General features: G+C 43.7%; 1 protein-coding gene across 1 annotated transcript in view; it reads right to left on the reverse strand.

Annotated features, from left to right (window-relative positions):
* Positions 1–359: 359 nt before the first annotated feature.
* Positions 360–27,029, reverse strand: part of RPAP1 (RNA polymerase II associated protein 1) — a 53,528-nt gene continuing 26,858 nt past the window's right edge. Inside the window, exons 12-25 of the mRNA XM_065403187.1 lie at positions 25,534–25,719; positions 22,478–22,612; positions 22,100–22,279; positions 19,608–19,765; positions 18,344–18,520; positions 14,942–15,143; positions 12,273–12,382; positions 11,236–11,431; positions 9,899–10,048; positions 9,260–9,402; positions 6,845–7,649; positions 2,202–2,378; positions 1,734–1,790; positions 360–855 (exon numbers count right to left, since the gene is read on the reverse strand). Of these exons, the coding sequence (XP_065259259.1) occupies positions 697–855; positions 1,734–1,790; positions 2,202–2,378; positions 6,845–7,649; positions 9,260–9,402; positions 9,899–10,048; positions 11,236–11,431; positions 12,273–12,382; positions 14,942–15,143; positions 18,344–18,520; positions 19,608–19,765; positions 22,100–22,279; positions 22,478–22,612; positions 25,534–25,719 (2,835 nt within the window). The 3' untranslated portion in view covers positions 360–696. The remainder of the gene's footprint in view (positions 856–1,733; positions 1,791–2,201; positions 2,379–6,844; positions 7,650–9,259; positions 9,403–9,898; positions 10,049–11,235; positions 11,432–12,272; positions 12,383–14,941; positions 15,144–18,343; positions 18,521–19,607; positions 19,766–22,099; positions 22,280–22,477; positions 22,613–25,533; positions 25,720–27,029) is intronic.

Raw genomic sequence — 27,029 nt, forward strand, 5'->3', positions numbered from 1 at the left:
GAGATAATTTTGTTAAATCTAGTAAGATTAAAAAATAAGGGGAGAAAAAGCATCTCTCAGCCCATACAAGAGAGCGCCATGAGAGGATCTGCGCAGAGCCCAGGTTTCTAGCATAGCTTCCTTAGAGGTTTGACACAGTACAACTGGGTGGCTAACTGAGTGCACGCAGCACTTTCTGAGAGAGACTGCTGGAGAAAAGGACACTTCACCAGAACCAGCTTCTTCCTTCCCTCACAATGCCAGTGTATAGAAAAAACCCTGCAAAGCTCAGGATCCAGAAAAGCGAGGGAGAGGCTAGCGCTCAGAAAGTGGGGATGGCCATGGAAATCACATTAAGAAAACGAGACTTCCATCAGAAAGGACTGAACTTTATTTCACTTCATTTAGTTTATTAAATCAGTCTGCACTCACATTCCACTTCACAGGCATGTTTGTTCGCGCTCTCCAGCCCCAAGAAGCAGCAAGTCAGACAGAATCCAAAAGGATGTTCCAGCACTAGGCTACGTACAGGTCATCCACATCCTTAGAAGCCATGTGATGTGCCACAGTGCTGAAGGGGTTTATTTGCCTTTCCCTTTGCCAATATGGCCAGGATGCCCAGGCAACATTGCACCCCATGGAGTTCACTTAAATTTTTTCATCACCTTGTCTAAAATGACCTTTCCTGGCCCTCAGTCCTTCTGTAGCTGAGGTGCTTCACTCTGGGTCTGACATCTGCATGTTCTCCTTGGGCTCTTTCTTGGTCACCATTTGCAGGTACTTCAGTCGAATGGGAGGGAGCTGCTCATAAAGGTCAACGCCCATCGGGCTCTCTGGGTTGGGCACTTTGTAGTAGAGAAGATGCTTTTTCAATACCTGAAGAAAAAAGCAGCCATTAAGTGTGGTGGGAGCAAGTGAGAATCTAAAATTCTACCCACTCACCACAGCTAGAAGCCCACATGTAACTACTACCCCACACCCAACACAAGAGAAAAATCTGTGGGGTGTTAGCTCTCTCAGAGCATAGAGGAAGGAAGTGAATCTTCCTCAATTTGCCTGAGGTTACCCCATTTGCATACAACCACCATGCCCACCCCACGTCCTTGCTCTCGTCAGCACTCAGAGACGGGGTCTGACTGAGACGCAGGGAGCCCACCTTAGACAATGGGTACTAACAATGTATATATTTATCATTTGTGTAATAAAAAATATAGCACCACAAACTGGCATGGTGCTTCATGACAAGTCGGGTTGAGAAGGAAGAGGTTTTGTTTCTTTGAAAAGATGACTTCTGGTAAGGGGGAAGAACATGTGAACTTATTTTATACTTTTTTTTTTTAAAAAGTCTAGTTTAGGTTAGCAGAGGAGAGTGGGCCATGAAACCCATGCTGGCACCCTGCTCGTGGCTGAGCTAGAATGGAACCTCCCCCCAGATCTCGAGGTATCCAGATAGAATAGTGCTCAAGCCAGTTTCATGGAACGAGAAAACAAGAAACACATCTCACTCCCAAAAGGCATCTATGCCATTCATTCATTTGTAGGGGGGTCAGTATAGTGCTGTCAGAGCTCAGGTTTAGGCATTAGAAGCCAAAATCCTGTCACTAAATTTTCACTTGCTCAAGACAGCAGTGATTCATATTTAATCTACCAAGGGTGGATAAATGGGGAGTCTAATAGCTAAAGCTGAATCTATGATGATTCAACACCAGTATAATTCTGCTCCGAGTACAACAGTTGGGTGCCGAGGAGCCTACCTCATCCACCAACAGCCAGGTCTTCCGCAGCATGCTTTTCCGAGCAGTATCAGCCTCCTGTGAGCAAAACAGAGATCTCAGCTCAACGCAGCAAAGCCTGATGTGTTCAGATTTTTCCTTCAGATGGTGCAGCACTCCTGAGGGAGTTCTGCCTATTGTTATGCTGCATCAGACAACAATTTGTTCTAGAACAGAACAGCTGAATATGCAGTAGCTGTGACCCCACCCCCACCCCACCCCTCCTCTTCTTCCCCAAGCGAGGAAGATTTTGGAGACAATGGGGTCAATAAGGTCGCTCTCAAATTGCCACAGCTGAAACTCTACTCTTGCCTCTTGGTATTTCAACTCTCAGGCCTCATGCATTATATAATGGAGAGGAGCAATCTAGTGCATAGAGCAAGGGACCAGGAGCATGGACTGCACAGCTCCTAGCCCTGTAGCTGAACCCCAAGATTATCCATGACATACCTGTGTTGTGCTATCCTGAGAGAAAATGAAGCTATTCACATGAGCCACAGCCACAGCATAAAGAACAGGGCACCAGGTATGACGCAGCGCACCAGTGACCAGTGTTCGGAAATACTGTCTCAAGAGGTTCAGGTTGTCCTCGGGAGGCAAGGTGTACCGCTCCAGCGGCACAGGAAACTGCAATAAAGCCAAAACAACACCATCACCCTTCCCGAAGGGTTTGTGTCACGGACCGACAGGACAAGCTCCTCTGCAGAGTGTCCTCAAATACCTCCTCTGCTTACACTGGTCTACAATTTTTGAGAAGTCGTCTGCTTCAGAGATAAAATGTGCTATTTATTATGTATTTTGATGTGCTGAATTCAAATATGACAATTAAAACAACTGTTTGGCTACTGTTTCTAAGATATTTAAGTTTTTACATTTTATGTCTATGTATATTGTGTAGATAGTAGAGTTTTAATCATAAATTGTAAACCTAGGTCTTTTTATGTGTTTATGGTTGCTTTACATGATAATATTTCACCTGTCCTGTTTATGTAACACTTTAAAAATCAGCAAAAGGGTTATATAAATAAAATTTATTATGAAACAAAAGGCAAAAAACTATTCTGTACATAGTTTAGTCCTATTCAGTGTCTACTCGGCGCTTCTTGGCTTGTCTCTTGTATTCATTAAATGGAGCATCTCTTGTCACTGTCCAGCAATAGTCTGCAAGCATTGATGGGCTCCATTTGCCCTGATAGCGTTTCTCCATTGTTGCAATGTCCTGGTGAAATCGCTCGCCGTGCTCGTCGCTCACTGCTCCGCAGTTCGGTGGAAAAAAATCTAGATGAGAGTGCAAAAAATGTATCTTTAGTGACATGTTGCAGCCAAGGCTTTTGTATGCCTTGAGGAGGTTTTCCACCAACAACCTGTAGTTGTCTGTCTTGTTGTTTCCGAGAAAATTTATTGCCACTAACTGGAAGGCTTTCCATGCTGTCTTTTCCTTGCCACGCAGTGCATGGTCAAATGCATCATCTCGAAGAAGTTCACGAATCTGAGGACTAACAAAGACACCTTCCTTTATCTTAGCTTCACTTAACCTTGGAAATTTTCCACGGAGGTACTTGAAAGCTGCTTGTGTTTTGTCAATGGCCTTGACAAAGTTCTTCATCAGACCCAGCTTGATGTGTAAGGGTGGTAACAAAATCTTCCTTGATTCAACAAGTGGTGGATGCTGAACACTTTTCCTCCCAGGCTCCAATGACTGTCGGAGTGGCCAATCTTTCTTGATGTAGTGGGAATCTCTTCCACGACTATCCCATTCGCAGAGAAAACAGCAGTACTTTGTGTATCCAGTCTGCAGACCAAGCAAGAGAGCAACAACCTTCAAATCACCACAAAGCTGCCACTGATGTTGGTCATAGTTTATGCACCTCAAAAGTTGTTTCATGTTGTCATAGGTTTCCTTCATATAGACTGCATGACCAACTGGAATTGATGGCAAAACATTGCCATTATGCAGTAAAACAGCTTTAAGACTCATCTTCGATGAATCAATGAACAGTCTCCACTCATCTGGATCATGAACGATGTTGAGGGCTGCCATCACACCATCGATGTTGTTGCAGGCTACAAGATCACCTTCCATGAAGAAGAATGGGACAAGATCCTTTTGACGGTCACGGAACATGGAAACCCTAACATCACCTGCCAGGAGATTCCACTGCTGTAGTCTGGAGCCCAACAGCTCTGCATTACTCTTGGGTAGTTCCAAATCCCTGACAAGGTCATTCAGTTCACCTTGTGTTATGAGGTGTGGTTCAGAGGAGGAGGATGGGAGAAAATGTGGGTCCTGTGACATTGATGGTTCAGGACCAGAAGTTTCATCCTCTTCCTCTTCCTCGTCTGACTCAAGTGAGAATGATTCTGGTGCATCAGGAACCGGCAGTCCTTCTCCGTGGGGTACTGGGTGGATAGCTGATGGAATGTTTGGATAATGCACAGTCCACTTTTTCTTCTTTGACACACCTTTCCCAACTGGATGCACCATGCAGAAGTAACAATTGCTGGTATGATCTGTTGGCTCTCTCCAAATCATTGGCACTGCAAAAGGCATAGATTTCCTTTTCCTGTTCAACCACTGGCGAAGATTTGTTGCACAAGTGTTGCAGCATATGTGTGGGGCCCACCTCTTGTTCTGATCTCCAATTCTGCAGCCAAAATAAGGGTGATAGGCTTTCTTAACCATAGTAGTTATACTGCACTTTTATGATGCAAAAGTCACTTCACCACAAACATAGCAGAAGTTATCTGCACTGTTCACACAAGTACGAGGCATCTCTGCTCACTTTGGCTAAACAGAAATGTGTCCCTTTGCAAAATTAAACACTGACAAATAAGAGAGCACGACACTGTATGATTTCTAGAGCTGATATAGGGCAATTTGTTCAGCAGAGTGATGTAAACTTCGTTATGATTGCATCATCCATGACTTCTAGGAATAACCTGATGCAATTCATATCATGTATGACGCAATACCAGCTTCAGATGGCATCATTCATTGTTTTGCCTAAAAAGCAAGTACTGTCCAAACCCAGTCATAGATTTATTCATAGATCCAGTCAAAGATGTATTTTAGTCATTTCTGGTTTAAATTGAGATCCCTTCCCTTTATAACTCACTTATCCTCCGCCATTCCCAAGTCAAGGGTCGTATATACTGACCCAATAGCATATCTTGAAAACTAGAGCTAATCAACAATTTTAAGCATCATTTTCGTTCTCAGTGACCCAGAATTAGTAAAGTTTGACTACATTTATTTCAGAAGCATTTTGGCTGTAGAGCAGTGTTACAGGCAAAACAGTCAGATTCCAAGAAGAGAAAGGGCCATTGTGATCATTTAGTCTGACCTTGTGTCTAAAATGGGCCATAGAACTTCCCCAAAATAATTCCTAGAGCAGATCTTTTAGAAAAACATCCAGTCTTGATTTAAAAATCGCCAGGGATGGAGAATCCAGCACAATTCCAGTTGTTGCAATGGTTAATTACCTTCACTGTTAAAAATTTATCCTTTATAGCCAGCCTGAATTGATTAGCTTCAAGTTCTAGCTATTGGACCATGTTATACCTTTGTCTGCTAGCCTGAAGAACATTCTATTGGATACAAAATTTTGGTTGCCTTTATGCTTGTGGGTAGTGAATGAAACAGTGAGGAGCTGGCAGGTGAAGCACATTCAAGTTATGAAGGAGAGTCACTCTAGCATCACTGCATCCCGCTAATGTGACAGTGAGATTAATACATTGATATATGCATCTAACCAGAAAGGGGCAAGCAGACAATGGGGCAGAGTCTACACTACTGTTGGAAGCTTCACCTTTGCATTTCCTGACTTAACTGTCCACCTTAAAAAAGCATTAACAAAGCTTTTTGACCTAACTTCCTAGGGTCTTCGAAAATATAATTTTCAGCTGATTTTCCTCAAGTATGCAGTGTTAGGAGGATCATCTCTGTTAAATCAATTCCAATTACTTTTTAAATCAAGTAAAGGCAACAGTCCTCACTGACAAAAGGATGTGCGTGCCAAGTTTCAAGCTTCAGTCTTTGTTGTAGCAACAGTGTCACTGGAATTTTTCCCCTTGTTTAAAGTATTTTTTCCACCACTCTCCTATAACTTAAAAAAAGGAGGGATTTTGTTCAAACTTTCCAAAACAAAATTAATTTTCGAGCAGTGACAAAGCATGGAAAATATCAACCTAAATATTTAATGCTCCATAAAAGCATGAGCATGTGAAAGCAAGGGATCAGAATTGAAATTTTTCTGTAACCTTTGCTAGTCAGAAGCCCCTGTATTCCATAGTTTTGTGGCTGTGGAATCCACGCCAGACCATAGCAGTGTGCTCCAAAATTAAAGCCTCTATTTAAAAGGGACAACAACTTAAATGCCAACATGTTGCTATTGCACTCCTAATCATTTTATTAAAAAGAACCAGCGTGTGAGCTCAGGCCACAATCCTAACACCTTTCCAGCTCCTGCCCATTGCTGTAAGCCCCAAATGATCCCTACCTAGTGGCTAAAACCTCCAGCAGCCCTCAATAAAACTTAATCATAGAAGCGGAGTTGTCAATAAAAAAAATCTTTGGCATATAATATACCGAAGATATGCGGAGAGTGTAAAATACACTGAAATTAATACAGGTTCTATTGTATTAATACAACCTTCTATGCAGGTTGTATAATTCAATTTCCCACTGAATTCAATAAAAACCTCTGATTTGGTTATTTAACTGAAGCTGCTGCAGAATTTCCAGCACTCCAGCAACAGAGTGCCACAGAATCCAGGAACCACCCCTCCATCCACCTTGAGGTTCGGTTCAGTTTGGCAGAGAGTACCGAGGACCTTGACTACAGCAGGCACTACCGGGAACTGCTACAATAGCCCTGAACTGAAGGAATATCACCTTCAGTCCACGTGACATTTAATGTTCTACATATTGGATTTCTTCAGCAGGAACAAAGAACTTGCCAACTAGGAAAGTACAACTGCCACACAGGAAAGAGACAGCTAGAATGCCCAATGCAGAAAGGGAAGAATAATGACAGTGACAATATCCCAGTTTTGGGAATAAAGTGACTGCAAGTAGTGTGCCTAGAGGTTACCTGTTTGAGTGGCACTCCCAGGGCTCTCAAGGTGCTCACATGCTCCCCAAAAACTGCCAGCCGCAGCTGAATGCTGAACCGCCTCTGCAAAGGAAGGAGAACAAAGGCTCCAAAAAGGGGGTCACCGAAGGAGACTCCTTCAAACTGCTCCAAAACACTTATATAGAGGTCATGGAATGATGCCAAGCCAGGGAGAGGAGCATCCAATTCCAGGGAGTCCAGGACTTTGGGTTGGCAATAGAGAGCAAGAAGGGCAGCTGTGTAGCAATGAACAGGTCCTTCCAGGAACAGGTCACCACCTGTGAGGAACACACACATAAGCCGTGCCAGTTTGGCAGCAGCTGGGATGTTCTGAAGTACTCTGGCACGCCACGTTTCCAGGAGCAGGACCCACTGCAGATTTCGGGTCACAGTGTTCACTAGATCAGGTGGAAGAGTGTTCAGTACAGCCCCCCGTGTCTCTGCACTGGTCACTTTGTTGTAGAGGCTGATAAGAGGAAGGAATGGCCAGTCAGAAGGTAGGATGGGCCCTTTGACTTCAGGAAGCAGCAACGATTGGACGAGGTAAGTTCGTCCTTGGTAGGCTACCTGGGAACGGGCAAGAGCAGGCTCCAAGTGAACAAACTGAGAGAGGTAACAGGCACGAATGAAAGGGAGATGCTGGTATGATTCTCCCAGCAACACACCGCGGCGGGGTTTGGGGAAACCTGCGGCCACTGAGGCAGGCTGTGCCAGCTTTGTGCTTGTGCCCAGATGTAGGATATCGGAGAAATCAGCTGCTTCTGGCCCTCCAGTTTTCCCTTCTCTGTAAAATAAAGACAAACATAACAAATATTGGTACTTAACTCCTGCTCGTGCGCAAACAAAATCAGACTGCACGCCTCTATATTTCCTTTCCAAAGTCAGGAACAATGGAGTACCCAGCATCACTGAACCCGTCTATGGCTCCCAGCTAGCATGACATGACACTTCTGGCATCCCAGATGCCATTGGCAGGTCGCTGCTGTGAGGAAGATCATGCACTCTCAGCTGGCAAGAGCACAGCCCATTGCCATAAAGAAACACACACACCGGTAGAGTTCTTGCTACTCTTAAGGGAAGCAATGATCTTTGGAAACTTGCAGTGCCGGATGAAGTGCCAGCGGGTGTTATCTGTCTAGGTAGATAACAAGCTTGGCTCCGCAGTGCTGTCAGGGCACTGATGTGAGAAAAAACACACTGCAGGAGCCCCATTTGCATTGACAGGGCAATACTCACTCTGCTGGTTTTGCAGCTGGCTTTGATAAGGGATTGAGAGAGAGATGTGGTCTAGTGCTTAGACTACAGGACAGAGAAATCAACCCCCCCAAGATCTAATCTCAGCTCAGTCACTGATTCCAACTACAGCTTCCTTAACTGTTAGATGGAGACTACTGGGAAGGCTGTTGTGGAGGATTAGATCATGTTTGTAAAGCACTTTGAACACAAAAAGAATTGGAGAAGTCCGAAGTATTTTTAAGGTGGGTTCATCCAGCCTCTTCCAGGGATGTACCATTGCTCCACGGCAAGCTACAAGGAGACACTCAGAAGCAATACACGGCCCAACTGTCCCCATTGCCAAACACTGAAAGCCTCACATCTGTGACGCTCAGTCTCCACTAGTTTGAGGTAGAAAATATCTGTGGTTACCTCTTAAACCTTCAGCTTTACCATACTGGAGCAAACTGTGCAGGTAGCTAAACATTAAGGGTGAAAGGGAGATTTAGAAAGGTCTTCCAATGGGGGGCAGAGAACAGTAGTGGGCAAGATTTCCATCTGCTTCACAGATCTTACCAAATCTTGACTCAGCATTGGTGCTTCACTGCTATCAGGAAGGTGAGACCACTAGATGGGGATGGAAGGACACCTGCCACTAAGAGGAGGGGGAAAGCAAACCATCATGTCTCTCTCATTACCAGTGTGCTGGAGAGAAACCTGAAAGTCATGCCTCCAGCCTTCACCAACAGGTCCCATTGCAGAGGAACGCACAACGGTGTCTGTCTTCACTCAGGCCATACATGTCTACACTGCAATTAGACATCCGGGGCTACTCCCTTCCAGCTGACTCGGGCTCGTGGGGCTCAGGCTAAGGCTGTTTAACTACGGAGTAGACGTTTGGGCTTGGGCTGTAGCCCAAGCTCTGGGACCTTCTCACCTAGAGGTTGGGTGCCAGCCCAAGCCTGAATGTGTACACTGCAATTCAACAGCCCCATAGCCGGAGTCAGCTGGCACGGGCTGTGGGTTTTTAATTGCAGTGTAGTCACACCCATAAAGGAGAAAATTATAACTACGATCGAATGTAAGAATCCATTTTTTCCCTTCTTTTCCAAGAGATTTCCCACATCCCAACTACAGGCAAGGAATGAGGTTCTTAAGGGAAAAAAATGCAAAGCTTACGGAATGAATTCTGGATTAAAGGCGAGACCCAAAAGGAGCTCATGAGCCAGATTCTCACTCCCTGGCAACAGACGGCTTAACAATGCCATGGCAACACAGTGATGGAGCGAGGCATGCTGAGCGTAATCCGGACAAATGCCTGCCTGCACAGGAAACAAAAACCCAACAGATGAGAACATTGCAGTGTGTCTCAAGGAGGCAGTTACAATGAGTCAGAGGGGCAGTTAGCTGGCCTGGGGGCATCAGTGGAACATCAGTTAGATGTTGAGTCAGAGCACGGGAACAGCCAGTTTTCATATGGAGATAGTTTTCCTTCCCTTTTTGTCCTAGACCTTTAGGTAGTGTTTCTGTACATTAATAAAACAGCCTCTGTGTTTAAGTCCAGAGGCAGCTGTCTTTCAATAGTGGGTGAAAGGATTCCTGTAGTTACAGTCTGCAAAGTCATTTGGGATCTAAGGCTCTGTATAAGTAACTGTAAAATTATGATAGTTTTGGCTAGTAGGTGCGTTGGGCCGTCAGAGGCAAGACAAAGACCAGCTGATTCAAGAATTAGTTGCCTGCCTGGTATGTTAGCTGGTAAGGGAGCCAAGGGTGAGGCTAGTTGTCGGGGTAAGAATGATTAAGGTGCTGGGGGGTTACCATTTTCTGAGCCAATGCTAACACAAAGTATTGCAGATGGTATTCATGCCGCAGGATCCAGGCAGATGAAGGGGTTATGGAGGGAGGTCTGGTGGGCCAGCTCTGGAGCAGGTAGTCCTTCAGACCTTTGAAGTCTAGCACAGAGGTGTACTGTAGAACCAGAAATGGAGGCAAATACCATCAACACCACCCCACTCAGGGAGAGAATCCTCTCCCGTATCTGTCCCCTCATCCCCCACAGAGAATAGCTATACGGGTATTCATATGCACTCAGATGACCTGATGAAACCTCCCTCCTCTCCACTGCAGTAAGAGGCTCTACTTCAGAGATTCCCAGTCTTTTGACTTCTTTACCTTGCATACATCCAATCACAACCAGGCCTCCTTGTATGAACATCAGAATCATCTGTACCAGATCCCACAGTGCTTCAAAAGAAGGCACATGGGGAAAATCAGCACAATGGTTTACATAGCTTCTGTTGTTATATGAGGAGGATGCAGCTGCAAAGTCACTTTAGCAGAAGACCAGAAAGCAGATTTGAGGTGGGCCTGTACCATCATTTTCTCTCCAGCAAAGTACAGAGTATGGTTTGGGGGATTTCTGTCATCGCTGGCTCACATGCATTTGAATTTACTCACTGCCACTATCTTTTCATTCACAGAAATCAGAGTTAGAAAAAACCTATTAGGTCACACAGTTCATCCCCAGGGAGCTAATATAGAGTAAATCTCAACACAATATATTCTCCAGTGCTTTAGGCTACTTTTAGATGTCTCTGGCCATGAACTTCTGCTTCTTTAAGGAGATTATTCCACAATGTAGTGGCTTAGCTGGAAGAAAGGATGGGTATCAAGAAAACCTAAGTGTCTCTTTCTTTAATTTCTTCCCTTACTCCAGTTATATCTCCTTTGACAACCCTAAACAATTATTCTCTACCCCTACTCCACGGTGTTTAGATTATTCAAATATTCAGGTATATCCTGCACCTTAGCCATCACTTAGCTGAACTATAAATGTTTATCTGTTCTGATCTTTTCCTATAAATCAATCCTTTGAGCACTGTGATCATTTTTTCGCTAAGTTATTTCCAGCATCTCTAAGTCCTTCAGGTACTGAGGATCCCACGACTGAACACGCTATTTGAGGTGTCATCTCACAGGATCTGAATAGAGAGGGGACTCCTTGCCACTAACTACTTTGTTTTCTCTTCAGCAAAAAGAAAACATTGTTCTGCATAAGTTACCCTACACTATTACCTTTGAATCATGTGTGCAGTTCCTACCCCCTTGCTGGGCTATCACTCATGCAGCATTCATAGCCAGAAGCCAATACTCACCTTGCTGACCAGCCCTTTATGGATATGGGTGACGTTGTTGATGAGGAAGAGGAGGGCAGTGAGGAAGGGGAAGGGTGACTTGGAGCCAACTAAACTCATCTGCAGTTTCCCTCCAGTGCAACTCAAAGACACAATGCTGGGGACAGACTCTGGTGCTGGGGAACAGGACAGGGGATTGCATAGAGCAGAGCACGGCCTGTGTGAAGAGAGACATGGAGATCAGGTCATGGGCACTCATTTCACTGACAGCTTTGGTAGTAAGTTGCAGATAGAATCCCACATCTCAGAAACACCCATACAATAAACTGTAGCCAAATGGAGTATCCGAGGGATTGCGTGCATGTACAATACCCAGCAATATGGGGCATTAATTGGTGCTGTTAGGCAGTACTGCAATACCAAATAATGTAACATGTTGGTTCTAATGGATTCCAATCTTTTGCTGAACTGTTCAGAGTCCAGGAACACGGAGCACAAAACCCCATCTCTTATGTTGTGCATTCAGAACTACTAGCCATAGATACCCAAACAGACTAACATTTTTCCATAGGTAAGCGTGACCCAAATTGCCAAAGAAAATCCTACCCACAAAGACTGAGGAAGCCAGCCCCTACCTAGAACACAGGAATTGGAAAATATGCTGGATTTTTCAGAGTGCCTCCTCACACATCTCTGGTGTGCGAGAAGTGAGCACTTCAGCATTCTCTCATCCCTTTAAAATAAATCTTCATCTGTAGAATTTTGTTTAAGAAGGCTGTTTGCACATCACCCACCTTCCAAACTAATGGATCACAAGGGCACACTCATGACACAGAATTGCTAAGCTCAGCACTTTCAGCAGAGTAGGAATTTGTAGCTCTTAAAACTACACTTTTCACATATTCAAGGCACATACTAGGGGGTTTCTTTATTTTTATAAGAAATGTTCTCAGTCACACAACTGCGCCTCTCCCTGCACTGCTGCTCAAACAGGTCAGAAATGGGACTGTACCTAACTTCTCAAGCTGTAGCAGCAGTCTGGCTTGGAGTGGTTTTACCTGAGCAGATCCCACATTCTGTGCATGGCAGGCTGGCTGAGGAGAGGCAGCAGCACCTCAGATGTCAAACGCTCCACTTCCTCTAGGCAGTCAACTGGATTTAGTGATGGCTGCAGAAATCATTGCAAAAAGGGCATGTCTGAAGACATTCAAATGACGTGAACAAACTATTCTTGGGGAAGAGACAGCTAGATTTATCTCCCCCCCTCCCCCGCTTTTGTTTAAAATAGCTCTTTGCCCTATATACACAGATTTTTGCTTAGCGATGATACCATGGGTTACAGTAAGTTGCTACATGTGGATAAGCCTCCCACTACACCAATGAGACCCCAATGTGCTGACCTTTCCATTAAACACACAGATACAAAACTATGTTGTCTGTTTCAGGACTGAAGGACTGCAATACAACACAAGAGCTAATGTAACTGCCTTGTTATTTAAAGGTGGGTAGCTCTAGTGCAGTGTTATCAAAGACTTCAAGAGAATCAGCAGCACACAAGGAGATCAGTTTAGCCACGGAGGCTGAATAGTTCCCAGTATGGCCAAACATCATCCTAGATGAGCAATGCACATGATAACATTTTACACTCCCAACGCAGGGCCTTTAGGGGACCTTTCCATTTCTCCTGCCCTCAATAAGGAACACTTGAGATTAAAGAAGCATTGCAGAGAATTTTGCATCTCCTTCACCTCACCAGAATGCAGTCACCCCACAAAGAACAAACTAAATCCCTCTCAAGAAAGAGACTTCAGCTGATTATTCAGTGAAGTGGAGATGCACACCTCAGTTCTGCGCCTTCTAATGGGCATGGCATAAGGAAGCCATGATAGTCACCACTGTATGATTGCTACTGAGACAGATATGACAATATCCTTCAATATCCCAGACAAACCTTATGGAATTAAGTATTTGAAGAGTCCATTGTATTAAAAATGCAAATATTTTTGTACTATTGTGGACTATATAGAACTTCTTAAGGAGGAACACAGGATTCATGCAATTTCTGGGAAGTACTGGGGACTTCAAAGGACTTTTGGGGACAATACGCGTGAAGTGGATTGCCTAGAAAACACTTGGGGTCAGGGGAATGCAAACGATCCACCTTGAAATCCATTCTTTTGAAGCTGCACCTTGAGCAGAAAACCATTGTTTAGCTGATTATAATTACCTATTCACGGTCTCTTCAAAGGCCCAAACCAGATAACTGAGTAACTCTCAGAGTCATGAGGGTTCTTATTCTGAGCAAAGGGTCTTATGAACTTGCAGCTACAGGAAAACTCCTGCACGGGGGTTTGAAGCATTGCTGACCTGTCAGAGGCCTTGTTGTTGGAGTGATCTCTAGTAAGCTTGTTAGCATGCGTATAGTTTCTTTTATTGTTTTCTGTATGTTTTCTCTGTAATGCTTTTACCTTAAGAGTAAAATGTGCTTGGTTATACAGAGCCTGTGTGGTAACTGATAACTAGCAATTACACTGTCTACTGTCTCTAAAGAGAAGGCAAAAGAAGTCTGCATAGGCAGCCTGTCTTTTGTGGGGGATATCATAGTATAGTCAGGGGGACTGTGCAGCCTGGAAATACCCTGGTCAGGAGGGAGAAAGAGAGATGTCTCCCTCCAAGAGAGGCAATGTCTGGGGAGCTAGATGAGGTGCCCTTGCTACACCACAGAAGGGGAAAATAAAGGTGCAATTGCCGTGAACTGTGACAATAACAGAGACAGATTTTCGGACCAGCCAATTAATGTTTTGCATATTTTTTCATCTCATGTAACCACAAGAACATTATTGGGGGTAAGTAATCTTTGTACTGGCAGGGTCTTACACACAATTTTCTTTCTTTCTAAAGGAAAAAACATTCTAGAATTAGAATTCAAGGTTCTAAAAAAATGATTTCCAAATTTTCCAGGACTGGACGGCATAAATGTCTGACAATGAGTGCTAGAGATGTCAAACACTAATGCCACCAGTTCAAATCCAGCCCCAAGTTTGTAGCGGCTGAAAGTCATTAGCATCTTTTGGCTATTTGGTGGCCTATTTGAAGTGAGCTTCAAAGGTCTCCATCCACTTCCTAGTGGATAAGTCTCCACACCACTTGAACTGGCACTACAGTGCACATGTTTTGGGCACTCTCGGAGGGGGCAGCAAAGACTGAATGGCCAGAGATACCAAATTATCCCACACTCTTAAGAGATATTTCTTCCAGGTCAGGGTTGAGGCCTTTTGGCGGGACAGTGCAGAGGATGCTTACACTGTGGTTGCCTATCTGATACTTTTTCTGTGAATAAATGTAAGATTTCAGGCTGATGTATTTTGAGGCTTGACACGTTTCAGAACTTTACCTCAAATGCCCTTTGGGCAGCAAATACACTCATCTTCATTGTTCCTATACTCCAAATACTGATGGGATGACACTCAGTCACAGGGAAAACAGGATTGTGGGCACTGCTGAATGTGAAGGACATTGGCAGTTCAGCCAATGGTTGCCTGCAGTTTAAAGGCTGGCCAACCTGGATTTAAGGACTGGCGATCAGTGTATAGTCCTCAACATGCTGTCAGCTACATTTCCTTCTAACTTGCTCTCGTTTCAAGCCTTGCTTGGAATTCAGGAGTTAGGAAGAAAACACACAGGCAGGTAACATGGAAGGATGTCCTGGCTCTGTAACAGGCCTTACCTGTTGGCTGCAAATGCTGTAGTAAACCCCCAAGTAGATGATGTATGTTGTTGTAAGAGGCTGGAGAGCTTGCCAGGTTTCCAGTCGGGATATTTCCTGGACAGACCTCCTCAGATTGGTCTCCAGGAAGGGTCTCAGGCCTGACACCTGATTCCAGGTGACTGGTGGAGGAGGAATCTGCTCTCCATCTCCTGGACCACTGCTGCAACGTAACAGAAGGATGACATGGCAAAGGGAAATTTCTCAGCAAGAATCTTATCCTTGAACCATCACAGCTAAAAACAGACTTTCCAGTTATGTGCAGTCTTAAAGACTGGCAGACACTAGGGAAAGGTACCAGCTCAGAGCCACCACAAACCTGCCCAATCTGCCTCATGGATGTACACTATGCCAGCATTATGTGTGTCTGCCTCTTTACTAGCAGCTTTTTAACTGCTCGTATGCCTTGAGCAGATGCCTTTGTGGAATGATCTGTAACAACTTCAGATCTCCCTTAAGGGGCTCCAGCTAATTCAGAATGTACCAGTATGTGTTAATATTCTCACCCAAGCCTACTGCCCCTACCTGCATTCCCTTCTACTTATCTACTTTAAATTTATCTGCCATGCTGACCCAATCACCCAATTTGGATAGATCACTCTGGAGTTCCTTGCTCTCTTCCAACCAACCATCTTCAGGAAATTCTACTGCTTCGCTGTCTACTCTTCCTCTACAGCAGCAATAAATATTAAGACACTGGACTCAATATTGATTCCCTGGGGGAACCCATTATTAATTTTTTTTCCACTATGAGATTTAGCTATTTACTCCCACTCATCCTCATAGAAATAAGGGGAAGGAGACAGACAGTAATAGTCTGATATTCAGTAAAATAAGGGAGAGCTGTGGCGAATACACACAGAAGAACGGCAGAATGCATTGCCAGCTCATGGAACAATCCTCATTGTAAAAATTGGGACGGGCAGGAGGCAGATGAGTAGCAGTGGTGAGGAATGTAGTAAAAGGTTTAGCTCATTCCCCCTGAGGAACTTTGATATGGTCTTGAAGTGAGGTGTTTTATCCCTATGGAATTTGAAAACGAGAATACTCATGTCATTGTCAAGTTAAAATTCATATACCTTTTTCTCACATATCTCTGTCACTCAGATTCTGAAAGGTGAAGGAATTTCTAAAATCTAATTTGCTTTCCACCATTCACTTTCTGCACCTCACTCAGTTTGGACCAGTGATTCTTAACCTGCGGCCCGCGGGCCACTTGTGGCCCAATCAGCAAAGAGCTGCAGCCCATGTGACATCCTCAGGGCCATAGAGATTGTATTGGATGCAGCCCACAATGGTAAATACATTGAGAGCCAAAGGTTTGGACAATAAAATGAGGCAGGTCAGTTTCACTTTGTTACTGCTCATCAAGTACCTGGTTCTCACATACACTAATGCAAGCTGTTGCAGCTGAATCTCCAACCCTTACAGGGAGCAATCAAAGGGAATCCAAAAGAGGCATAAAAACTTGCTTTTCATTAAAAATAAAACCACCATGGAATAGGTTTATTTGAGTGGCATTTTAATGGAGGACCAAATGCTGCTTTATTAATGATGCCCATTTCCCCTCACCAGTCCTCAGGTATTACTTTTTAAACTACAGCTGACCAGCACCACTATGGGAATTCACTTAAGAACATAAGCCATATTGGGTCAGACCAAAGGTCCATCTAGCCCAGTATCCTGTCTTCTGACAGGGCCAATGCCAGGTGCCCCAGAGGGAATGAACAGGTAATCATCAAGTGATCCATTCCCTATCGCTCATTCTCAGCTTCTGGCAAACAGAAGCTAGGGGACACCATCCCTGCTCATCCTGGTTAATAGCCATTGGTGCACCTGTCTTCCAGGAATTTATCTAGTTCTTTTTTGAACCCTGTTATAGTCTTGGCCTTCACAACATCCTCTGGCAAAGAGTTCCCGAGGTTGACTGTGTGTTGTATGAAGAAATACTTCCTTTTGTTTGTTTTAAGCCCGCTGCCTATTAATTTCATTTGGTGCCCTCTAGTTCTTGTGTTATGAGAAGGAGTAAATAACACTTCCTTATTTACTTTCTCCACACCAATCATGATTTTATAGACCTCAATCATATCCCCCTTAGTCGTCTCTTTTCCAAGTTGAAAAGTCCCAATCTTATTAATCTCTCCTATGGAAGCCATTCCATACCCCTAATAATTTTTGTTACCCTTTTCTGAACCTTTTCCAATTTCAATACATCTTTTTTGAGATGGGGCAACCACATCTGCACACAGTATTCAAGATGTGGGCGTACCATGGATTTATATAGAGGCAATATGATATTTTCTGTCTTATTATCTATCCCTTTCTTAATGACTCCCAACATTCTGTTAGCTTTTTTAACTGCTGCTACATATTGAGTGGATGTTTTCAGAAAACTATCCACAATGGCGCCACAATCTCTTTCTTAAGTGGTAATAACTAATTTAGACCCCATCATTTTATATGTATAGTTGCGATTATGTTTTCCAATATGCATTACTTTGCATTTATCAACATTGAATTTCATCTGCCATTTTGTTGCCCAGTTTGAGAGATCCTTTAGTAGCTCTTCACAGTCTGTCCAGGATTTAACTATCTTGAGTAGTTTTGTATCAGCTGCAAATTTTGTCAGCTCACTGTTTACCCCTTTTTTCTAAATCATTTATGAATATGTTGAATAGGACTGGTCCCAGTACAGACCCCTGGGGGACACCACTATTTACCTCTCCCCATTCTGAAAATTGACCATTTATTCCTACCCTTTGTTTCCTATCTTTTAACTACTCCTGCACAGGTGACCTTCAGTATGCATAAGCAGCACTCTCACCTGTGGAGTGATGGGAGGACAATAACCAGGTCCTCAATGGGAGAAACTAGTGTTCCTGGGAAAGTGCTTCAATGATGCACTTTTTAAATTCAGATGACTACAACTTTCATTACACAGAAGTACCAGGTACAGGATAGATCAACTCGGTCTCTAATCTCCACATACATCCCCATCTCTAGTTCCTCCTTATGTCATACCCAATGCACTAGATAACCTACTTCAGCTACTCTCAAAACACGTGTCCTTTTGCAGAATTTCTGCAAAACCCAGTAACATCTTTGGGACAGGGATCCTGCTTTCTTCTATGTATTACACACTGTTGAGCACACTGATGGTACCTCTGGAAAACATGACTGTTAAGAGGACACTGTCACATAAGTCATGTTTGGAGCCTAAACTATCTAAAGTGAAGGTTAAACAAAATGGGAGGGTAGGCCATTCTACATCCATGCTTCTGCGATGGTACTGCAGACAATACCCTGGAGAGAACTGGACAGTGTCCCTTTAAAACCACAACTGACAGAAAGTGACAGGCCTACCTGCTGAGCCGGGCCTGAAGCTCTGCCGTGCATCCTGCAGTTTGAGTCACATGGGTCAGCAGGGTGACCACAGCTGTAGCTCGCTGGATGGAAAGTGGAAATGTGGGGTTTTCCTGGCAATCACTGAGCAAGTGGGGCAGGGACTGGAGAATCTTCACCAGCACGGGGTAGAGATCCCTGCGGTTTGTGATGGGGAGGACGAGTAAAAGAACAAAACCAGGAGAATGTCATTCCAAGCTCAGCAGAATGGGAATGTTCAATTAATGCAAAGCTCTTCCTGATAGATAGGGCAGTGTCCTAGCGTGACAAAGTATTTATACCACACTCACTGCTCTAACATTCAATCACCTGCCCAAAGTAACATAGGTACAGACATGCAGCTTTAAGGAATCCTCTTTGGTTTCTCTCCCCACTCCTCCTCCTTGGCATTAAGATTTTTTTAAAAAGATAATCCTAAACTTCCTGAGTTTAGTCTATGGGTTTGGAGTATTGGGGAATGGGATGTTGTGGAAGCATTATTATGAAGTAACAAGTCTCCCACCAGGGCCTGAAGACAGTGAAATTTCCTATTATCCTAGTCTCTTCTGAAAGGGCGCTCCACAGCAAAGCCCTGCCACTGAAAAAGCTCTGTCCTCCACTCCTACGAACCGCATTCCTCTGGGGAACAAGTCTATGGCTGCAGGATAGCACAGTTATCAGAAGAAGATGGTAGATGAAGAGAAAGAGTTGATCCCTGAAGTAGCCTGGACCCAGCCCACTAACGACCTTGAAGGTCAGGTACAAGGACAGAGAATTTGACCCTCTACTGGATTGAGAGCAGAATGCAGTCAGTAGAGCACCAATTTGCATTGGCCTGTGTCGTTTAGCAGGCATGCTGCTGCTTGTTGGACCATTCAGAGCTTTTGTACAGATGTCAGGTTCATTCCTAGGTGTGTTGCAACAACTGAGCCTGGAGGTAATGAATGCATAGGCCACGCATGTTACATGAAAGAGCTGAATCCAGTTGTGAACTGCTGGGAGAGTGGGAATTTCTTGTCATGTGGAGAAGGAGCAGCACGATGCTGGTGCTAATACTCATTTAAACGAGGGAGATCATGAAAGGATGGAAGAAGCTGAGGTCACAACAGAGAACTCAAGGAAGCTAGGTTTTACAGCACCCTGGGGAGGTTCCACAGATCCCTGCAAATACCTGCCCTGGAACAGGCAGCTCATTCTCTTCATTACACAGACACTGAGTCCCCATTTCTCCAGGTTTGGGCCATACCTGTAGAGATCACAGGACTGACCGTAGCCAGCAGCCACAGCCCACAGCCGGAAAGCCTCAGTGCTCAGCCTTATGGCTTCCTCCCTGCGCAGAGGCAGGTCCTGGGGATCTTCAGCTATAAACCGACTCAGTCGACTCTTCAGCTCAAATTTATTAAGCTGGAAAGAATCAGCAGACAAATAAAGTAGTAAGATGTGTGTCTTCTTTGGGTCTTATCACTAGAGCCTCATGCACTGATACAGCTGCAGCCTCCTTTCATAGATTCGAAGGCCATAAGGGACTATTGTGATCATCTAGTCTGATGTCCCGTGTAACACAAACCATAGAACTTCCCCCAAATAATTCTGAGCGTGACCTTTTAAAAAAACATGCAATCTTGATTTAAAAGTTATTGGTGATGGGGAATCTACCAAGACACTCTGGTCCAATGGTTAACTACCCTCACCATTAAAAATGTATGCCTTATTACCAGTCTGAATATGTCTAGCTTCAACTTCCAGCCACAGGACCACGTTATACCTTTCTCTGCTTGATTGAAGAGCCCATCAACAAATATTTGTTCCTCACCTACGTACTTACAGACTGTAATCAAATTACCCATTAATCTCCTCTTTAAGATAAATAGATCCAATTCCTTGAGTCTGTCACTATAAGGCATGTTTTCTAATCCTTTGATCTTTCTCAGGCCTCTTCTGTACCCTCTCCAATTTATCATCATCCTCCTTGAATTGCGGGCACCAGAACTGGACACAGTATTCGAGCAGCGGATGCACCAGTGCCAAATACAAAGGTAAAATAACCTCTCTGCTCTTACTCGATTCGCCCGTTTAAGTATCCAAGGACTGCATTAATCCCTGTTGGCCACAGCGTCACACTGGGAGCTCACATTCAGCTGATTATCCACCATGATCTCAAAATCTTTTTCAGAGTCACTGCTTCTCGGGATTGGTCCCCCATTCTGTAAAGATGGCCCCCAGTCTTGGTTCCTAGATGTATACATTTACATTTGGCCATATTAAAACACACATTGTTTGCTTGTGCCCAGGTTACCATACAGTGATGTAGATCACTCTGTATCAGTGGCCTGTCCTCTTCATTATTTCCCACTCCCCCAATTTGTGTGTCATCTGCAAATTTTCTCAGTGATTATTTTGTGTTTTTTTCCAGGTCACTGATCAAAATGTTAAATAGCATAGGGCCAACAACCGATCCCTGTGGAACCCCACTAGGAATACCTCATTCTATGATGATTCCCTGTTTACAATTACATTTTGAGACCTATCAGTTAGCCAGTTTCTTATTCATTTAATGTGTGCAATGCTAATTTTAATTCAACCCATTCTAAACTCCCCTTTATAATCATACAGCTCATTGTAACATTTAAAGCTATTGGTTTAGTTTGTGTTACATTAAGGTTCCATTTATAAGGGGTTAATAAATGATCAATAGATGTTACAAACATGTTATAGATGTTATAAGCAACCCACTGTGGGACTCTAACATTCTATAACAACCGATTAACCTTTTATTAAAAGCCTACTAATCCTTTATAAGCCATTTATAAATGAAACCTTAATATAAAAGAGTGACCTAATTTTTGATATTTGGTGGTTGTTCAAGAGGTTTTCCTCTTTCAAAATGGGGTCTCTCATGTCTGTTCAGGTACTTTATTTGATAATGGGCTCTTGCTCTCTTGGAAATGTTCAGGTTTTAATTTAGTTTCTTGGATATCAATCTACTAGGAGCCTCTATAAATACTGAATTGAAAACTCCAAGAGGTGCCTGCTGTATTATGATGGGTACCTGCCAGCCATGCTGACTTCACACGCTGCCTTGCATAACTAACTTCATTTGTTTTTCTGATTGGTTGTTGGAAGTGAGGTCATCAGTTTGATGGGCAGGGATGCTCCCAACACACGTCCACACACACACACACACGTCCACACACACACACGGCCTCCTATGAGGATTGTCTGACCTTCAGAGACATCTCTTAACAGTCAATCAAATTATGTAGAACATATGCATTTGGCAGCATACAGCTGAGACACACACAGCTGGAGGGGCTGGGAGTTACACTGCTAATACACCTCTACCCCGATATAACACAAATTCGAATATAACGCGGTAAAACAGTGCTCGGGGGGAGGGAGGGGGGGGGTTGCGCAGTCCGGCAGATCAAAGCAAGTTCGATATAACACGGTTTCACCAATAACACGGTAAGATTTTTTGGCTCCCGAGGACAGCGTTATATTGGGGTAGAGGTGTATTTAAGTGTTTGGAAGCCAGCTGCTTTTCTTCATTCCAGAGATGGATCCAAATCAGAACCCAGAGCCAACCTTCCCTCCACATGAACTCTGGGTCCAACTCTACAGCTTAGACCCATCGCTAGTTAATTCCCTCCCTTTATTTAGAAAAGAAGGCATACTAAACCAGTGCTTCCACTTCTGCCCCTTGTGACCAGAAAGGCCATGCTGAATCATACTGCTTACCAGTCTGGCTGTTGCATTCCTCCCCCCAGATGCCAGGACTCTGATTAACTTCATGGCGGTGGCACACGCAACGCCATGGAGGCTGGTGAGCAAGTGGCCTGGTTCAGCTGCCCGGGGATCCCACTGGATAGGGAGAAACTCTCTAACGATGGTCTCAATCAGCCGAGGACAGGCCAGGAGCTGTACAAATGCAAGCAACACAGACATTGACTCTCAGGGCAGGAAAGCAACTCTGGCAGTTTGATTGTCAGCAGGAGCAAGTAGCACAACAATACTGACAGTCACCCTATCCCCTCTTCATTTCTCCATCTTCTTCCTCACCATTCCCCCTCCTCACCCATCACCCTCTTCTCTCTAACCTTCTGCATAGGTGGGTACCTGACTGCATGCTTCAGAGGAGTGCCTTGCTACCCGGGTGAGAATATCCAGGATGTCCAGAACTACAGCAGGGACTGGTCGCGCCACCTCAAGGATGTACCTCAGCCGATGAAGAAACTGTGTCTTCAGAAGCCCCTGCAAGACAAAGAAAACAAAAACAAACCCATCACATTCCTAACATTAGCTCTACACACAATGTTCATGCTACAGCTGCTGGAGAGAAAGCCCTATGAAATAGGCGTCTATTTAGAAGAACAGGATTTAAAACCATCCTTTGTTTTAAAGGGAGAACTCTCCGCTAAGAGCGGCCAGTGTGAAGACAAACAAATATAAGTTGGGATAGAGAGAGAAAGAGCAACTGGACTTCCACATGGGATCAGACCATGCACGAGGGATCCAAACCCACATGCTTCAGCGCATAAGCCAACTACTGACTGATGGGGGATAGGAAGACATCTCCACCATAATAGACAATTATGAAATAATGTGCCTGTACAGGTTCTCCCACCTTTTTCTGACACAGCTGAAACTGGCCATTGATCCCTGTCTAGTCCAGTATCCTGTCTCTGGCAGTGGCCAGAACCAGAAACTGAGAATGGACAGTTAATCCCATTTTATAGGTAGGAAAACTGAGGCACAGAAAGATTAGGTGACTTTTTTAGGGTTAAACAGTGGGAGATCAGAGTCAGTGTCAAAGGCAGGAACAGAATCTGAAGTTCTAGTGACATTTATTCATTTTTGGACCTGGAAAGCAGGCATTTCCAAAAACATGTGGATTTACTACTCCTGTTTTATGGTAACATCTTGGTGATCTGTTCTGGCATTTAATATAAAATGCACTTGCAATAAAAATAGAGGGAACTGAATTTCAAAGCAGCAGCAGATTCATATGGCTATGATATAGCCGTGGAGGTGCATAGAATGGACTTGTATCTTGAAAGGTCCCCAAATCATCTTCCTTTGGTAAAAGTCAGTATGGGAGGATGCAGGAGTCTTAAATCCCTCAAAATTGCACCTTCCAACCTCATTCGTGGTCATCCTCATGCTCTACTTCTTGTGACCGCAGCTCTATAAATGTTCTGTAAAAGCATACCACCATCTTATGCACATTGGACATGACCTTACCACTGCAGTCGTCTTGTTCCCAACTAGTGCAAGTCTGCAACTTGCTGGGATTGTCTAAGTATCTCCTAGTTTGTTACAAAAATCAAATCAACAGATGTTAAGAAGCGGCCATAATTTTTGGCACTGGAAACAGTTTAATTTCCTCTCCTCAGCTGTTTTTAACAGCCATGTTTCTGCTCATCAGTTGTCATCAGTATCATGTTGAACACTCCTATCTTAGCTGTCACAAAGACATCCATCCAGCCAAACAGACCTCTGAAGACGCTAAAATGCCACTGACAAGACCAATCAAACGTATGACTTCTTTGGTTATAGAACCTCCTGCTATCAACCGACTACTCGGATAGATAAAACAGTTCAACCATTCAATGTCACTGCCATCTAAATGCAGTATCGGCAGGTCATTCATTTCTGTTTTATAGGAGGCATGCATAGCTTTGGTTTTATCACCATTGGTCTTAAATCCATAGATCCTGAGTTTTTCGCAGCTCTTCCAGCATTAACTGTAGTTGGTCAGTACTCTCTCCACGTAAGGCAACATCATCCACATACGAGATCTTCTAAAGATGAATCTTTAAAATTTCAGACCTCCTACTTTGGCCTCAACCAGCTTTGTCATCGGACAGTCTATTAGAACAGTAAACACCACCGGGGAGTGAACGCACACCTGGCACACCCCTGATTCTACCGAAAAATCAAACTAATACAACTGTTGACATTCATACCTCTAAACATACTGTGGTACAACTCCACCACTAGGCACACTAAAACCTCAGGCATCCCATACTAGCATAGCAGTACCTTCAGTGCTGATTGATGCACTGAGTCAAGAGTGGCCGCAGAGTCTATAAACACAATCTGAACTTCCTCTTGTCACTCTAGTCGTTTGTCAATAACATTCCACAAAGCATATATAGCATGGATTGACCTGTATGGAAACGGAAACCACACTGGTTGTCTCTCATTTTGTACAAGCTGATCGCTGTCCTTTTTTTAAAAAGGGACGAAGCAACCCTTTTCCCAATCTTCTGGAATGTGACTGGTTTCCCAAACTTTTAAGACAACTAAAAGCTGGACCTCCACTCTTGAGCAGTTTTGATGAAATATTGTTAAGACCAGGTACTTTATTATTTTGTAACTGTTGGATTGCAAACAGCATTTCCTTTAATGTCACTGGCCTGTTTCTCCTGGGTTCATTTTTGGATTAAGGTTGCAGCTAACATCTTGTGGGCATCCGTTCATTAATTCACAAAAATTCATGTTAGTTCAGATTAGTCAGATTAGTCAGATTAGTTCAGATAACACCACTTGAGGACAACAATCACATCAGCAGGATTTGGCAGTTATACTGATCTGAGAATGACCAAACTTTTCATTCAGCACCACAAGCTGAGTTCTCTTCTTCTTTGATCCTGGACTTGTTACTACTCATTTAAACACACTGAGTAGAACAGAGATCTAGCTACCCCAGAGCTGCTCAGCTGGAGTATCCCAGAGAAACAGAATAACATGGTGACAGCTGAACACAGCCTTAAGCACTTGGGTCAAAATGCTATAATTGAGGATTTATATACCACAGTGAGCAATGGTGGCCATACTATCATTACCTAGAAGGTTGGCTCTGAGATAACAAAAATGACTGTGTTTCTAGATCTCATATCAGTGGGACAGGGATGAAGAGAAGTGCATGGAGAATTCACATTAAAGTTGTAAGTGTTTAACTGCAAGTATAAGAGGGAGGTGAATGAATTATTAGGTGGTCTCACTTAGGTGACATGCCATAAATGGTGGTGACATCAAGGTCACCAATGTTCCAGAAATCACATTGGAATTTCAACGTACAGGTCCATCTAGCTAGCTTTAACAGCACATACAGCCTTCATGCAGATATGGTTTTGCTGCCGAGATTCCAGACATAGCTATGGGTTTACCTTTATGACATCATACCGGGCCACATCTGGATCTGGCTTGTTTTCAACCTTTGATTTTTTCCCTTGTGTTTTTTGCATTAGAGTCAATTCTTCCTCTTCCTCCTCCTCCTCCTCCTCTTCACTGTTGGGGGTGAAGGGGAACACAGCCATCCCCTGGTACCATGAGAAAGTCTGGTCAAGATACTCCTGTAAGGAAAAGAAAAGCACATACGTAAATTATAGCAAAGGGAGGGTGGAAAGGGAAGCATTTTAAAAATGCTTTTGAATACAAGCCAGTGCAGCCCAAAATGGGAACAAGAAACCATGGTGCATTCACAAAGCCCAAGTCTAAGCTAAAGGGACCTGGGGAGGATGCCAACCTCAGACTGGTCCAAATTCCACTGAGACAAAAGCATTCTAAACAAATATGCAGGATGGGTAGTAACGGTTTATCTAGTGGTTACCTGGAAGGTGAGATTCTTGGGTTCTATTCCGGTTTCTACCACTGGCTCACTGTTGACCTCAAATGGGTCACGTAGAGAGGCATTCGAGTTAAAACGTATGTTAAAATAAGGGTTATCCATTTTCTTCTACATTAAACTTTGTTTACTTTTTGCACCTTTCTCAGCTTGGGCAATGAACATATAGACTAGACTAGACAGCTTTACTTTTGTTTCTATCCCATTTCACATTCAGGTTCTTCTGCTCTAGAACAAGGCTGTAAATATCTGAGCTTCCACCACTTCAGAGAAATGTTTCCATCCAACCAGACCTGTTTTCCAGTGAATATTTTTAACTGCAGAAAAACTTTTATTTTTTTAAATTAAAACTAAATTTGAGGCTTCAACTACTTGACAGAGTCCCTTTAAACTCCTATCACTTGGTCTGCCAATCAGTAAAACAAAGGTGTGGTGCGGCTTAGTTAATGCTTGTAAAGTTCTTGAACAATCTTGGATGAAAGGTGCTATAGAAGTTTGAACTATTATTAGGCACAAAAAGCAATGCTGACAAGATGAAGGGTAAACTGTGATGTCAAGGGCTCAGAGAGAAGGCTGGGATTCCAGCTGGAAACCCTGAAATTGGGATCCACTCTTGTAAACCTAGAAGTCAAAAAGCTCTAGATAGATTATTTCAGTCTTCAAATAATTAATAAGAAATAAGTCACCTCCCTTAGGCAAGACCTAATTTATGGATGAAGGGAAGGTTTAGCTAGAATGATAAAGACCTGAAATTATAACAGAGATAACAGATATATTAACAGATCCTTAACTAGGCAGAAACTGGGCACACCTGGAAAAGCTGGAGTACTCCTCAAGAGTGAGGTCATGCACAGATGAAGGTGAGACAAGTTAATGATGACATATTTGTGGAGCATTCCCCTTGGATAACAAGTACTTTGCACATGTAAATTATCTTCCAGCTAATGATCTCAGAGTGCTTGACAATTATTAATAAATGGAGCCTCCAAACATCCCTGGTAGACAAGGCAGTATTGTTTATCCCGATTTGACACAGGC

Source organism: Emys orbicularis, chromosome 4 (assembly GCF_028017835.1).
Source record: "Emys orbicularis isolate rEmyOrb1 chromosome 4, rEmyOrb1.hap1, whole genome shotgun sequence".
In the NCBI taxonomy this organism is placed as follows: Eukaryota; Metazoa; Chordata; order Testudines; family Emydidae; genus Emys; species Emys orbicularis.